Source organism: Prionailurus bengalensis, chromosome D1 (assembly GCF_016509475.1).
Source record: "Prionailurus bengalensis isolate Pbe53 chromosome D1, Fcat_Pben_1.1_paternal_pri, whole genome shotgun sequence".
Lineage (NCBI taxonomy): Eukaryota > Metazoa > Chordata > Mammalia > Carnivora > Felidae > Prionailurus > Prionailurus bengalensis.
This window is the reverse complement of record NC_057346.1, coordinates 68,845,883-68,861,966: the sequence shown is the minus strand read 5'-3', so window position 1 is coordinate 68,861,966 and position 16,084 is coordinate 68,845,883. Positions and strand designations below refer to the sequence as shown.

Here is a 16,084-nt window from a genome sequence, read left to right as displayed (position 1 = left end):
CACTGAGCAACTATCTAACTGAAAATAAATACCCCCCTTTTTTAATGTAGAGTAAGTTTTATCTCTTAGTGTATTAAAAAATAGTTCAACTTTTCCCACGTGTTTTCACCACTTGGTATTATCTCATAACAATCTTTATAATTAATTTTTCTAGGCACAAAAAAACAATCATTTAAAAGTAGTTAGAAATTAGTACAGATTAAAATCAAATAACTACATGCTAACATACTTGCATTTCGTGCTGGATCCTTCAGTCTATATATCAGCATATAAGCATTTGTGGAGCTAGTAGAAATATAAAAAAGATTAATGTCAACAAAAAGTAGATTGTAAAAATTCCATTTCCCAGCATCAAATATTTTAATAGTTTTTCTTTGTTTCAAAGAATTAAAAAACCATGTTAAGTGTTCGATGATAGGTTCAAGCTTAAAACATTCTAGGAAAAAAAAAAAGGAGAATCTACTTTGCTTTTCCTGACAGGTTTATGAGAAGATTCCACATCTCCTCTTGCTTACACAGTTAAGTCTTCAAAAAACCTGTGTCCTAGAACCACTACTACAGTTAAGTCGGGAGTCAGCCAGTTTTTTTCTTGGCCATATTGAAGTTATTTTAACTCTGTTGTTAAAGGGAAAAGATCAACACACAATACTTCAACAAAGGAGTATAGTGACATTCCAATAAAACTTTATTTCCAAAAACTAGAGGCAGGCAGGGTTTGGTCTGTGGGTTATAGTTTGCTGACCCCTGGGTTAAATTTCTTTAATGGCAAAAAAATGCTGAGGAGCTATAATTAACTCTAATTTATAAACAGTACAAATTAGGAAGTTATTTACCTTGCAAAAGCACTTGAGTAATATCCTCGGCTTCCTGAAGATCCACCATGTGTTTTCTTAATGTCCTCTTGTGTTATCTAAAAAGTCGTTACAGTGTTTACCTTCTTCTAAAATCTATAACATCATTACCTTTATGTCAACAAGTAAGCCAATTTTCATCTCAGAGTTAAAATGTACCATACAACTATCAATTCACAAAATTTGATCAGAATCACTGGCTGCTACCAGCCAATTAGTTCTAGTGCTCAACAGGTAGCCCACATGAAGGCTCAAGATTAAAAAAAAAAAAAAAAGGGAGTCTGCCTTTGGAAACACTTAGCAAGACCCAAACAAAACAAAACAGAACAGAACAAAATAAGTAACAATGATAAACTAGAAAATTTACTCAAAGCAAAAACAAAAGACTGACTTGGCATGTGTCTTAAAATGCTTCACTGGACAAACTAAGTCTCCCATTTTTAATAAACCCCTACTGTTGATTAGAAATAGCTCTACTCCTGTCTTTCAGAATAATCTTAAAAAACCCCTCCTTGGGGTGCCTGAGTGGCTCAGGAGGTGAAGCATCTGACTCTTGATTTCAGCTCAGGTCATGATCTCACGGTTCATGAGATCGAGCCCCATGTTAGGCTCTGCACTGACAGTGCCTGGGATTCCCTCTCTCTGCCCCTCTGGCTAGCATGTGCACACATATGTTCTCGCTCTCTCTCTCTCTTAAAATAAATAAATTAAAAATAAAAAACCCTCCTTACCCTGCTGACATGTTGATCATTGAAGCTGTACCACTGTTCATCACTGAATGACTTTATACAAGCATAATAATGACCACCAGCAGCACTCCCTGAATGAACCATAACGGAGAAGAGCTCATAGATCAAGGAATTCTAAGAGGAAAAAACAAAAGTACCTCAGAGAAGATAAAGAATTTCCCTTATTTGTGCATTTCCTATTCTCTATTAGTACAGAGTAAAATAATATGTTAGCTGTCCTAGATATTTATTGTAGGCACAATTCCCTCTAAGATAATTAAAATGGTAAAGTCATCACATAATTTTATACATCAGAGTTCCATTCAGTGCATTCCTTCACGTTTTAATTATGTTATAACCTCTGTAACTATGCATATCTGAAATATGTTTTTTTGTAAAAGTAAAATAATAATCTGAAATTTTAGAAGCAGTTTCTAATTAGAAGACTATTCTGGTATGCACAGTCAAGATCAAGAAATCACAAATAATGTTTTTATTCAAACAAGATTATTCCATTTCCTTTGCAAAAGAGCTGAGCAATATAATGATTTGGAACATCTTCTAATGTATTTATGTAATATCTGTGATACAGTGATCTGCTGATTTGACATTTCTCAAGTATGCAAAGATGGTTCAATGCCAGAAGATCAATCTATTGTAATACAGGCTAACTCAGAAAAATCATGTGATCCTATATATCAACTGACTCAGAAAAAGCATTTCATGAAATCCAAAACTCATTCATGATAAAAATTCTTAAGAAACTAGGATGAGGGAAACCTCCTCAGCTTAATGAAGCACACCTACAAAAACCCTAGAACCAACATCATACTTAAAACTGAACACCTTCCTCCTGAGTTGAGAATAAGGCAAGAACGCCCTATCTCACCACTCCTATTCAACACTGTAAGAAATCCTACTTACAGCAGTAAGACAAGGGGGAAAAAAAAAGACAGATGTAACTGTTTATGTAGAAAAAAAGGCAGAGAATTAGATTTAGACTTTGAGCCACAGTTTGCCAACCCTTGCTTGAATGCAGTGTTCTTTACACTAAGTTATAACATATCTGTTACATTATTCATTACATAGCAACTCATGATCATCTATCTGCCCTGAAATAGATAATTTTAAAAGGTAAATGATGATGGTGGTTGGAATAATGCAAGAGAAATTCTATTCTTAAATACTGCCTTAAAAACCCTGTATTTAATATGACTTTGCAAGACTTGAACTACTGCAGTCTTTAGGCTATTGATTCATAATTTATACATGCTCAAGACATCTGACCTATAATTCTCCCCTCAATAAAGCAGATTATATGAATATGAAAGAAATGGTTTGATAACATTTTAAAAATCACTGATACCATGACATAAAATATTCTATAAAAGAGATTATCAAATCTTGTAGTTGTCAAATTATAATCCATTGAACTGTATCTTTTTTTTTTTTTTAAGTGCCTTAAGGGCTGTGATAGGGAGGCAAGAGAGGCTGAAGCTTTTGGCTTTCTCCTACCTCAGAAAGATCAGTTCTATTATTAACTATTTCATAAGGAGTTCCAGAGCCAGAATCTTAAAATGAATGGCTGTAGCCAAAAAACTTTCATTTTGCTGTATGAGAAAACTCTTATATAAAGATTTAGAGGCGTGGTGTAACTTTTAAGGCAGAAGTGATCTCCTTTTCCATATCACCCCCCAGCTACAGATCAGCCTCCAAAAATTCATGCTCTTGCCTGTAAGCAGTTTTTTCCTAAAGTTTAATTATGATCACATATGTACATTAAAAAAAAAACAAAACAGCTTTAAAAAAAGTCTTACTTTTCAAAAATTACTTCTCCTAAGGAGAATTTATTGGTCACAACAGTTAGAGAATTATATAACAGCTCAGAGATTATTTTATTCTCTCAACTAAAACCCACAAACTATAAAAGGTACCTTTTCAAGTCCAGGTTTTGAAATTTTTTCAGTTCCACTATTACTTTCAAGGCAGATCCCTTCATCAACACCATCATCATTCGAAAAATCATTGCTCATCTGATCGCTGTGACAACTGCCTTCATTTTCTGCCCCACTGTCAGTGCAACTTTCGGTCTGAGGGGATTTCTTAATAAAACATAATTATCTTACAATTACAAGTTAAATAAAAAAAAAACATATACTCAGTAAAGCCTTTTCTCTACATGCTAACTTTTTCACATAACTTCAGATGTTATTAATAAAAATATCTATTTTAAGCAAATTTATCTTATCTTAGAGAGTCCTTAAATAAAATTAAACCAAAAAAAGTGTATTTTAGGGCCCAAATGTCCATCGACTGATTAATGGGTAAAGATGTGAGATATATACATATAAAAATGTGATACATATATATCATATGATATGTACATATATCATATGTATCATACATATATGTATATATCATATATGTGGTGATACACACACACACACACACACACACACACACACACACACACTGGAATATTACTCAGCCATCAAAAAGAATGAAATCTAGGGGTGCCTGGGTGGCTCTTAGTTAAGTGTCTGAGAGTTGATGTGAGGGAGGTGGTTGGGGATGGGCTGAATGGGTGATGGGTATTAAGGAGAGCACTTGTTATGATGAGCACTGGGTGTTACATGTAAGTGATGAATCACTAAATTTTAAGAAAAGTGTATTTTAAAAACATTTCTATTAATGTCCTTAAAATTCAAATACAATGAATCAGTGATTCAGAATTCTAATTAAACCCCATTTATGTTTATAGTTGCAAAGTAATAATGTAAATTACCATTTCTTTCACCAAAATCTGTAAAAGCTGTGAACTTAAATGCCAAAATGAGTTTTTGTTCTCAAATCCCAAAAGAATATCATCTCTTTTCTTGAACAAAAGGTTCAATTTTATTTATCTTTGTGCTAGGCATTAGACACCATTAGAAAGAAAAACAACACTGAATCTATCCTCAAGAATCTTACATTCTAGCATATAGGAGAGAGAAATGTAACAACAACAAAAATCACACTTTTTCATGATTTTTATGATTTATGATTTTTAAATCCTTTTCATGCAAATTTAATTTGAAGGAATCTACTTCTTAGAAATTCCCAAACAACTCCTTGGCCCCTTTTCCTTAAATATTTTATATACATATCTAAAAATGTTTCTGTTTAAATAGTTTGAGAATTCTTCTATAAGATGTAGCCTCTTGATATGTTATACAGGAGTTCCTAAATTAACCAGGCAATACATAATAATAAGCACCAACTTTTTGTCAAGAACTTTGTTGTGGGAACTGCATCTAACATACAGTCTTCATCCCTCGAGAAAGTAAAGTTTAAGTGAAAACCAATTCTAGAACTCTGCACTGAGTCTGGAGATCATTCCTGACGCTCCTTTAGGCCAGAACATCTCTTCTCCCAAGATATGGACCTGGAACTTCCTAAAAGTTCCTGTCGAACTAGATCTAGGTTTTCTTTATTTGTAAAAGATTTCCTTTTACAAGAATATATTAGGTATATACAGAAAACTGATCCAATACTAATCTCTGTGAAGACTCCTGTAAAGAGGTTGTTTACTTTGGTATACCTTGGAAAGATTTCCTAGCTTAAGCACAAGTGTTTGAAATACTATTTTGAATTAAACTTTTCAAAAGTACCTGGTCATAGGTACCATTCAATGAACATCTACTTTATCTAAAGCACTCTTTTCATGAAAGCTATAAAGAGTAAATATTGTCCTTACTTTACAAAGTAAGGCTCAGAAAAGTTGTTCTTCTATGCCACATCATCACTTAATACTTAACAGCATTAACTAAAACTTCATGAATGTTTAAAATCACTTTTCAGCTCTTGGGAAATGGTATTTTTATATCTAGAGTGGTAAGTTCCAATCAGAAAAAAATGATTCATGGTAATTTTGAAAAAAATAAAGATTTATCACTTTCTAAGAACTCAAGTGATTGTAAATATTTCCCATAATGAAATCAGAAGTTTCCAAAGAATAAATTAGGATACTAAGAATCTTTTACTGAATAAGGTTAGGGGAATCAGAGATTTGCAGGGGTCAGTGAGTAGAAGAAACTGATAAGCATTACCTGTGCCCTTCCAAGTTACACTCTTCAAACTATTTAAATAAAGTTTTGACTACAAAAAAAAAAACTAATTAAAAAAGGAAAACAGACAAAATACCTTTATTTTCTAGCTTTCTAACCTAGCCTATTTAAGAGGTGGCAAACTTTAGCTGAGAATAACCCAGAAACCTTAATCCTTGAAAATGACACTAAGACAAATATAAGATATTAAGGCCATACTACCCAATTTGCTCATTTTACTTACATATTTGTTGTGTTTATGTGTATTTGTGTTTTATGTGCTTATGTGTATTATGTGGCACATAATAATGTGCCAGAAACACAGTGCAGCCCACCTCTAGATTGGTTTCTTTCGCTAAGAAAGTTATGAAACATAAGATTATCGCTCAAATTAAAGAAGTAATTCCAGAGTTTGGGATCCTTTTTGTCTTCAAAGAATATTATGAGTTATTCTGATCAAACAAGATTATGTGAAATATAATTTATGGTGAGAAAAAAAAGCTTATACAAATTTAGATCTTTTTATATAACTTGCCATTACAAAATATGGAAAGAAAGGAAAACCTTCTATCAAGAAGAGTTTAAACAACACCAGTGTTGTTACCCCAAGTGGCTCTTTTTTTTTTCAATATATGAAGTTTATTGTCAAATTGGTTTCCTCAAATAGCTCTTTTAATTAAACACATGACCAACCAAAATGGATTACTATCTTTTAACAAATAAGTATAATAAATATTTTACCTCATCTTCAACATCAATAAATGTACTCATATCTAGCTCCTCAGGAAACGTCATCCGATCATTCAACTTAATCCTGTGCATCGTTGTATAATCAAAATCAAACCTTTTCAACTGTAAGGTCAGCAGGTAAGGGAAATGCAAAAACCGAAGACCCTAAAAGAAAAGGTACCTATTGAATATTGAATATAAACTCAGGTAATCTAGTATCAATTTCTACATGGCATCTACCTTTCGTGCATCACACTTCTTCTTACAACGTTCACAAAAATATTGATTTGGGCCATCCAGGATCTCTGGCTGAATAAATGCATGCAATGCTTCTTCCTAGTAAGAAGAAAAAAAATGACTTTTATAATTACTTAAAAACATTATAATGTTAAAGCCCTGAATATAAAAACTTTGCAATTACCAAAATTCTTAGAAGATGGCTAGAAAATTAGGAACTCAATATGCAAAAAGGAAAAAAACGATCAACAGCAATATCATTATAAAAACTGAGTGACAAAATTCTGCATGAAATCTGTTTTCCTAGTACTATACATCACAGTTAGTCATTTCCACCTAATTTTTGCTGACTTTACATTGTGGAATTTGGCTAAATAACCTAATAAAAATCCTATCTTTAGATTAAAAGTTCCAGAAGAAAAGCAGTTGCATACATCACTGCAATCTTCTTGTAAAAGGAAACATTCAAAACTGTACAGTAAATAACAGAGAACTCTGAAGGATTCACACTAACCCTGCATTAAAAAAACCTAATAACCATCATTTATCACTACAGTTAGCATCATTCAGTAATTCACCACTAAACTAAAGACTGAAAAACACCGGACAACTTTCTCCCTGCATGTCAGATACTGCTCCACTTGAAAATGTAGGAGAGCTCCTGGACTGTTCACCTAGAGGAACCACGTGATTCTCTTCTCTCCATACAGCCTTAAGACAGAAGCAAGAAACTTAGTATAAACATTGGTGAAGAATCAGTGGGCATAAAATTTTTAATTTTTAATCACCGATTTTTCACAATAAAAAACAAATTTTAGTTAATACAACATATAACATCGGACTGCATCATCTCAAATTTCATTTGTTGTGATCTCTTCACACATGGTCTGATCAGAACTACTGACTATATTTACCTATATAAAGAAATTCTTTACTATATAAAGAAACTATCATTAGGACAAAATACCTTCAAATATTTTTCTTTTGATTCAGAACATGTTGTTCCTCAAAAGATAAATAAAGAAGCTTGATCTGGCAAAATGTGAAAGAGCTGGCAACACTTACAAAACTACTATCCACATATTGTTTGGTACAACTCATTTTGGAATTAGATCAAAAATATGAAAAGATACTCTAAATGCCTTTAACCCCATCCATCTTATATTTTGTTCTCAGAACACAAGGAAGTGACAGGGTGGGGGAAGGGGGGAGGAGAACCAAATAGTGGGTGTTTTTCCACATGACCAAGCATTTTACTGGAGGTCAAAGAAAAGGACACATTCAGAATGATTTTTTTTCTTTCAAACACATTTTAGGCACGAAAAAGGCAAATCCTGTAAAAATGTAACACAGAAAAAGCTCTAAGAAAAATCATATATATAGCTTAGCATGGACTGATACCAAATGAGTCAAGCATTCCAAATTGAAAGTGAAATGTAAAACACTCAATACCTTAACCAAAAAGGTAGGGGGAGAAAATTATGGAACTCAGATTCTTCTTCACTGAACTGTGTGGACTGGTCTCTGGTTAGTGTTCATAGCTAGAGCTATCTTCTTCTGATTTTTGCTTGTTTGTTTACTGTTATTTGTTTTTTGAAGTTAAAACTCAGAGAAAAGTTTAAAGAACTGAAAATGTCTGTAATTTACTCAGTTCACCAACTTTTAGTATTTTGCTACCCTTGCTTTATCATTCTCCCATCCCTACACACATTGTGTATTTTTCTGAAGAATTTGAGAGCTTTACATATCATGCTTTTCCTCTTAATAATTCTATATGACTTTTTAAGAGCAAGGATATTCTTACAATAGAATTAGCAAACTCAGGAAAATTTAAGATTGATAAAGTACTTTTGCCATATTCCCATTCCGTCAATTGTCCTCCTAATCCTAATAATGTGTTTCTCCCCAACTAGTAGAGAATTGAACCCAGGATCACAGATTACATTTAGCTGTCTCTTCAGATTCATTTTGTCTGGAACAGTTCCAAAGCCTTTCTTTCATGACATAAATGGGGTTTTTGAAAGAGGTGGCTGGCTATTTTATAAAATGTCTGCAATTTGGGTTTGCCTGATGCTCCTTATAATTAGATTCAGGTTCTGTATTCCTTACTAGACTACCACCTAAATTATGATGTGTCCTTCTAAGGGTATCACAGTCACAGACCATGATGTCCCCAACCTCCTTATTGGTGATAGGAACTTTAATCAACTGGACAAAGTGTTATCCAGCTTTTCCACTACATAGTTATTGTTTTATCCCCTCGCAGCAATTATGTAATATGTAAGGAGATACTTGGAGACCATGCAAATATCCTGAGTCTTAAACTTTCCGCCCTAGATTTAGCGTCCACTAATGGATTCTTGCTTAAACCAAATTTTCATATGTTTTATGAGGCAACTTAAAAATCTTTTTAATAGGCAACTTAAGACCATTCATATTGGATATGTTTTGTTTCATCTAGTTTATAATTACTGTATTAAGTAATATTTACTGTGTTCTTTTCTCCATGTGCTGTGTTCTGCTACTTCTTACATTTTCTTTTGGTATTTAGGAAGGTAATTTTGTTGTAGTGCATTTATTATACTTGTGTTTGCACCCTTAATCCCCATTTTTCCCCTTTTCTTTACTTAAGCTTTTAGGGTCCGGTTTGCCAGTTTTAAGTGTTATCCTTTGTCTGTTACCCATTCAACAGTCTATGATCTCATTCTACTTTCTCTCATTTTCTCCCTTCCCCTTTTGAGTGGTATTCTTTTTATTTCGTCTTACATATAATATGTTATACTTCTACTTATGTCCCCACCCTTGTTCCATTTAGTCCTTACTTCTATAAACACATTAAATGCTCATAGTCCTTTTGCTGAAGCTTCCCTGGGGATCTCTTCACTGGATGGAGTTTATCCCCTAATAAACTCAAGAAGAACTCATGGATATAGTATCATTTCAGTAAGTTCTTCAATGTTCAAGAATGGAATTTCTAACTGCCATCATAATTGAATAAAACCTTGGCTAGATGTCAAATCCTTGGTCTGTACTTTGTTTCAGTGAATTTCTTCAAATTGCTATTCTGTTGCCATGATTTGTATGCTGCTCTTCCAGTGTATGATGCCAACTCAATTTATCCTTAAAGTTGAACAGCTTACTAAAATATGGTCTGAGCTGATCATTCCAGGTCAATTTTCCCAAGTACACGGAAGGTCCTTCAAAAGGTAGACTTAAATTTCCCTTATTTCCAGAAAGTTTTCTTGGCTAATAGTTCCTAAGGTTTGTTCCCCTGTGGCGTTCTTCACAAACTCAGTTACGTTGGACACCCTCTGCCAGGCTTTCATTTCTCTGAGATCCTTTTTTCTTTCTCTCATTTTCATTCTACGTCCCTCTTTAGATTTTCATTCCATTCTATTCTCTTGAGCATTTTATAATTTATTCACTTCTAATAACAATTTTGTCTTTTTCTTTTCTTTCCTGAGTTTGATTAATTCATATTGCATTTCCTATTGTTTCTTCATTTTTCTCCTTAAATTTTTGGATACCAGGTTTTGTTTTGCTTGAGAATATTTAATTTAGTCTGGAGTACTGTGTTACAGTACTTTGTGGTTATTTTCCTCAGGGCTTTTTTTTGGCAGAGTGGATTTTTATCAGCTAAAATGCTTTTATACCTATTTTCTGTTCTCTTCTAACAGGGTGCTGTGTAAATTTGATTCCCAGCCCCCACCCACCAGGTCATTTTGTGGGCAGCGTTCTTTAGTTTGAGAGTACCTCAAACTTTTGTCAACTTAGTGTAGTTTCATGCATGGGTAACAGGAGTGGAGAGCTTGAGGTCTTTCATTCTACAGGACACACTTTTTCTCTTTCTTCTGGTTTTCTCTTCACCACTGACTCAGAGGCATCATACTTCTCTATCTTCTGTCCCAGAGACAAAATTCCTCCAAGGATGCCACGTCTCCCTCGAGATCTCCTTCCCTGTGGCCGGTGCTATAAACTCTTTTGGCATGTCCTGTTGTACTTTTTCCTTGTGAGGGTGATTTTTGTATTTATTTTGTTTAAGTCCTTCAAGGCCTTCTCTGTTTCACAGTCTCAAAGGCTTTCCACTCCATCCTCTCCACATATATAGACCTATAGCAGCAATAGAAGCTCTGTTGGAACTTGATTATTTTGCTACTTACAGGTAACTGGAAGTTTATGGCATTCTGTCCCCGTAATGAAGAAGTTATAGGTTATCCGCATTTCATTTGTGTTCCTTTTTGTCTAGGTTTTCTGGGAAAATGTATAGATATATACAGATTCACATGGCCATCATTATCTTCCAGACTTGGAAACCAGTTCAAGCTATATTATAATAATTTTCTATAGCTTCCTAATTCACTATTTAACAAGTTGGCTCCAGGATAATTATAAACAAGATTAGTCAGTCATAAAAATTAGTTTCAATTCATGTATGCCTTCAACAAATAAATTATGTAAATGTGGTCATATACATTTATCTTCATTTAATGTGATGCATAACTAAAAATCATACTAAACTATATGTGACATATTAAAAGATAAACTATGGATTACAAAAATGGAATAAAATACTATACTGCACCATTATTAATACACACAAAAATTTTTGCTCTGCTTATCATCAGCTGTCCTCTTGAGTATGTTAAATTTCTCACATATCATGTGAGCTTTGGGTTGACCATGATTGTTTATCATCATTCCAGAGTGAAAATAATAGTTTTTTTCTAGTTTACTCCTATTATACAAAATGTAACTTATACATTTTATAGACTGTAATTTTCAGAGTTCAGAATAGAACATAGAGAATTCTTACATCATTCATTAGTTCTTCATATAAAAAAATACTGGTTACTACAATTTTATAGTTAAAGCAGAAAATCTAGGCACAGTGCAATTATAATATATATCCAAGGAATGGCATTGCCTATGAATTCTTTTTTTTCTTTTTACAATTTTTTTTATCATGAAATGTCTATTTTATTTTGAATACAGAAATGGGTACTAAAATAAGATACTTTATTTTTCAGATCAAACATAAATCAGAACTACCACTGGTAACTTCCTAACCAATTTTAATGTACTAATTCTGTGCTACTGATATACAGTAATATGTCTTCCTTACAAATATATCCAACTATCTATCTTTCCAGAACATATACTTTGGTTTTTTGTGTTTGTTTTTTTTTTTAATTAGGAAAAGAACTTTATCCTAAGCCATCCACTTTTTCTAACTGCAATTTTTGAGATAATTGTAGTTGACAATTATAAGAAATAATACAGAGGCACCTGGCTGGCTCAGTTAAGCGTCCAACGTCAGCTCAGGTCATGATCTCATGGTTATTGAGTTCAAGCCCCTCTAAGCTGTCAGCACAGAGCCTGGAGCCTGCTTCGGATTCTGTGTCTCCCTCGCTCTCTGCCCCTCCCCTGCTCACACGCTGTTTCTCTCTCCCAAAAATAAATAAACGTTTAAACAAAACAAAACAAATAATACAGAGTCCTTTCTACTCCAGTTCCGTCCAGTGGTAACTTTTTTTTTTTTTTTTTTTGCAAAACTATAGTATAATACACAATCAGGATATTGACATTGATCAATCTACATTATTCAGGTTTTCCCAGTTTTAGTATACTCATTTGTCTGTGTATGTGTGTGTATTAAGTTCTATACAATCTGATCGCCTGTGAAGGTTCACATATCCACCACCACAGTCAAAAGACTGAACACAGTTTCTAACCCACAAGGATCCCTCATGTTGCCCTTTTAAGTAACCACCTTCCTGTCCTTCCCCTGGCCCTACCACATCTATAAGTTTTGGCAATGATTAATCTGCCCCAAACCCTAAAATTCTACCAAAAATGTATATAAATGGAATCATATCACATGTAACCTTTTGGGACTAGTTTTCACACAGCATAAAAATTCCCTAGAGATTCATTCCAATTTTAGTATGTATCAATAGTTTGTTCCTTTTTGTTGCTGAGTAGTATTCTATGGTTTGTATGTACCACAGTTTGTTAAACCATTCACTAGATGAAGGACTTCTGGGCGAATTCCATTTTGTGGATATTAAAATAAAGATGCTATGGGCATTTGTACACAGGTTTTTATGTGAACATAAACTCACACAAATTTTCATTCTATAGGTTACCAAGAGTATAATTGCTGGGGTTTATGGTAATTGTATGTTTAGTTTTATAAAAAAACTCCCTTTAACATTTCATATTCCCATCAAGAATGTATGAGTGATCCATTTTCATCACATTGTGACCAGCTTTCTGTGCTGTCATTATTTTTTATTTTAGCCATTCTGCAGGTAAAGGATTATCATCACTGTGGCTTGAATTTGCAGTTCCCTTAGTGACAGTGGACTTTTCCTGTATTTGACATCTGTATATCCTGTTTGATGAAATGTTGTTTATGTCTTTTGCCAACTGTCTAAATGGATTTTTTTTTTACTATTGACGTTACTACTTTTACTATTTTGAGGTTTCTTTACATATTCTAGATATTAGTCCCTTGTCAGATACGTGGTTTGCAGAGAAGTTCTCCCAGTCTGTAGCTCTTCCTTTTACCCTCTTCATTCACATGGGCTTTCAAAGAGTAAATGTTTAATTTTGATGAGATCCAATTTTTCAATTTCTCCCTTTGTGGACCGTACTTTTGGTATCAAATCTAAGAACTTTAACTCTAGAACTGGAAGATATTTTTCCTATATTTTTTAAATAAAATTTATACTTTATATTTTAAATTTAAATCTATGATCCATTTTGAGCAAATTTTTGTACAAGGTATAAAGTTTAAGTAGAGGTCCATTTTTGTGCATAGGGATATGCAATTGTTTCATCATCATTTGTTGAAAGACCATCCTTCCTCCACTGAATCACTTTTGTGTCTTTCTTAAAAATCAGTTGGGACATACTTGTGCAAATGTACATCTGGGTTTTCTATTTTGTTCCACTGATCTATTTGTCTATCCTTCCACCAATACCAGTCTTGATTACTGTAGCTCTATAATAAGTTTTATCAGGTAGAATGATTTCTCCCCTCTATTCTTCTTTTCCCCAAATTCTCTTACCATGTGTAGCTTATTTCTTTGCCTTCTACATAAATTTTAGAATAAGCTTGTCTAGATCATCAAAAAAATCTTGCCAGATTTTGAGAAGAAAGGCTAATTAAACTATAATCTTGGGGAAAACTGACATTTTTACTATGCTGAATCTTCTAATTGGTGAGAACAGTATGTCTTTCCATTTTTTTAAATATTCTTTTTAGGGGCGCCTGGGTGGCTCAGTCGGTTAAGCGGCTGACTTCGGCTCAGGTCATGATCTTGCGGTCTGTGAGTTCGAGCCCCGTGTCGGGCTCTGCTGACAGCTCAGAGCCTGGAGCCTGTTTCGGATTCTCTGTCTCCCTCTCTCTGACCCTCCCCCATTCATGCTCTGTCTCTCTCTGTCTCAAAAATAAATTTAAAAAAGTTAAAAAAAATTTAATATTCTTTTCAGAGTTAATACTTTCTTATACATAGGTCCTGTACATATTTTGTTGGATTTACATGTAAGGTATTCTTTTTCCACATTTGTAAATGGTATTGTACTTTAAATTCCACTTTGCACATGTTACTTGCTAGTTATATTGAAATACAACTGATTTTTGTATGTTTATCTCATACCCTGCTATCTTGCTAAGCTCACTTACTAGTTCTACAGGGTTTTTTGGGGGGTTGTTCTTTTATTTTTTTAGATGCCTGAGGACTGTTCTACATTAAAAAACAATCATGTTACCTAAATGGGGGAGGGGTAATTTTATTTCTTCTTTTAATTGGAATGCATTTTATTTCCTCTTCTTGCCTTATTGTGCTGGCTAGGACTCCCAGGACTATAATGAGTAGGAGTGGTGAGAGTAGACAGACATCTTTGCTAAGAAACAACCTTCACATTCTAGGGGCACCTGGGTGGTTCAGTTGGTTAAGCATCCAACTCTTGGTTTTGGCTCAGATCATGATCTCACAGTTTCATGAGTTTGAGCCCTGCATCGCGCTCTGCCCTGGCAGCACGGAGCCTGCTTGGGGTTCTATCTCCCTTTCTCTATTCCTCTCCCACTTGCACTGTCTCTCTCTCTTTAAATAAATAAATGAACTTAAAAAAAAAATGTTGGGGCACCTGGATGGCTCACTCAGTTAAGCATCCAACTCGGTTTCAGCTCAGATTATGATCTCACGGTTCAAGACTTCGAGCCCTGCATTGGGCTCTGTGCTAACAGTGCCTGGAGCCTGCTTAGGATTCTCTGTCTCCCTCTTTCTCTGCCTCTCCCCCACTTGCCCTCTCTCTCAAAAACATTATTATATTATAAAGTACCATGTTAGCTGTAGGTTTTTTAAATATGTTCTTTACTAATTTGAGAAAATTACCCCTATTCCCAGTTTTCTGAGTTGTTTTTTTTTTTCTTTTTTAATCATGAGTAAATACTGAATTTTGTCAAGTGCTTTTTCTGAGTCAATTGATGTGATGGTGTGAATTTTCTTCTTTTGACTATCAATATGGTAGATAACTCTGATTTTTAAATACTGACCAGTTCTGAATCCCTGAAATGAACTCGACTTGGTCATGGCATATAATCCTTTTTACATATTGCTTAATTCTATCTGCTAATATTTTGGTAAGGATTTTCTTATCTTTAGGAATTAAGGGTACTGGCTTGGTCAATTTTAACTGTCTTTGGTTTAGTATCAAGATAAAAGTAACTTCACAAAACAAATTGGGAAGGGTCCCCTTCGTTTCTAGTTTTTAGAAGAAGACTGTGTACTTGGTGCTCACTGTTCTAAAATGTTTGACACAAGGCTCCAGTGAAACCATCCCAACTTGGGAGACTCAATTTTTGAGAAATTTTTAATTATGAATTTAATACCTTAACAATTATGGGGCTATTCACATTATCTAATTCATACTGGAAAAATTATTGTGCTTTTGAAGAATTGATTCATATAAATTATCCAATTTATGTGTGCAGAGTTATTTGTTGTAGTCCCTTATTATCCTCTTGATATCTGCATGATCGGTAGTGATATTCATTTCATTCCTAATACTGTAAATTTTTGCCTCCCCCTTACTACAGGTGTGTCAACTGTATTGATCTTTCCAAAGAACTAGCTCTGCGTTTCACTGATTTTTTTCTTTTTGTTTTCAATGTCACTGATTCTGCTCTTTTCTTTATTATGCCCTTCCTTCTGCTCACTTTGGGTTCCTGTTGCTCTTCTTTTTTCAGGTTAGCTGGAAGCTTATTGATTTGAAACGTCTCCCCTTTTTTACTAATATAACCATTTTAATAAAGGTGAGCATTTAATGCTGTAAGTTTCCCTCTCAGTACTGCTTCAGCTGTGTCTCAAAATTTGATATATTTTCATTTTCATTCATTTCAAAGTTTTTGTGGTTGTTTTTATTAATTTCCCTTAAGTCCTCTTCT

At 33.9% G+C, this 16,084-nt stretch overlaps 1 protein-coding gene across 2 annotated transcripts in view; it reads right to left on the bottom strand.

The window, feature by feature from the left end:
• Positions 1-16,084, bottom strand: part of USP47 (ubiquitin specific peptidase 47) — a 108,151-nt gene that overhangs the window by 28,333 nt on the left and 63,734 nt on the right. For both annotated transcript variants that reach the window (XM_043580674.1, XM_043580672.1), the window contains 6 exons: positions 6,634-6,729; positions 6,406-6,558; positions 3,514-3,681; positions 1,583-1,714; positions 834-910; positions 230-285 (listed from right to left, as the gene is read on the bottom strand). In XM_043580674.1, the coding sequence (XP_043436609.1) occupies positions 230-285; positions 834-910; positions 1,583-1,714; positions 3,514-3,681; positions 6,406-6,558; positions 6,634-6,729 (682 nt within the window). The remainder of the gene's footprint in view (positions 1-229; positions 286-833; positions 911-1,582; positions 1,715-3,513; positions 3,682-6,405; positions 6,559-6,633; positions 6,730-16,084) is intronic.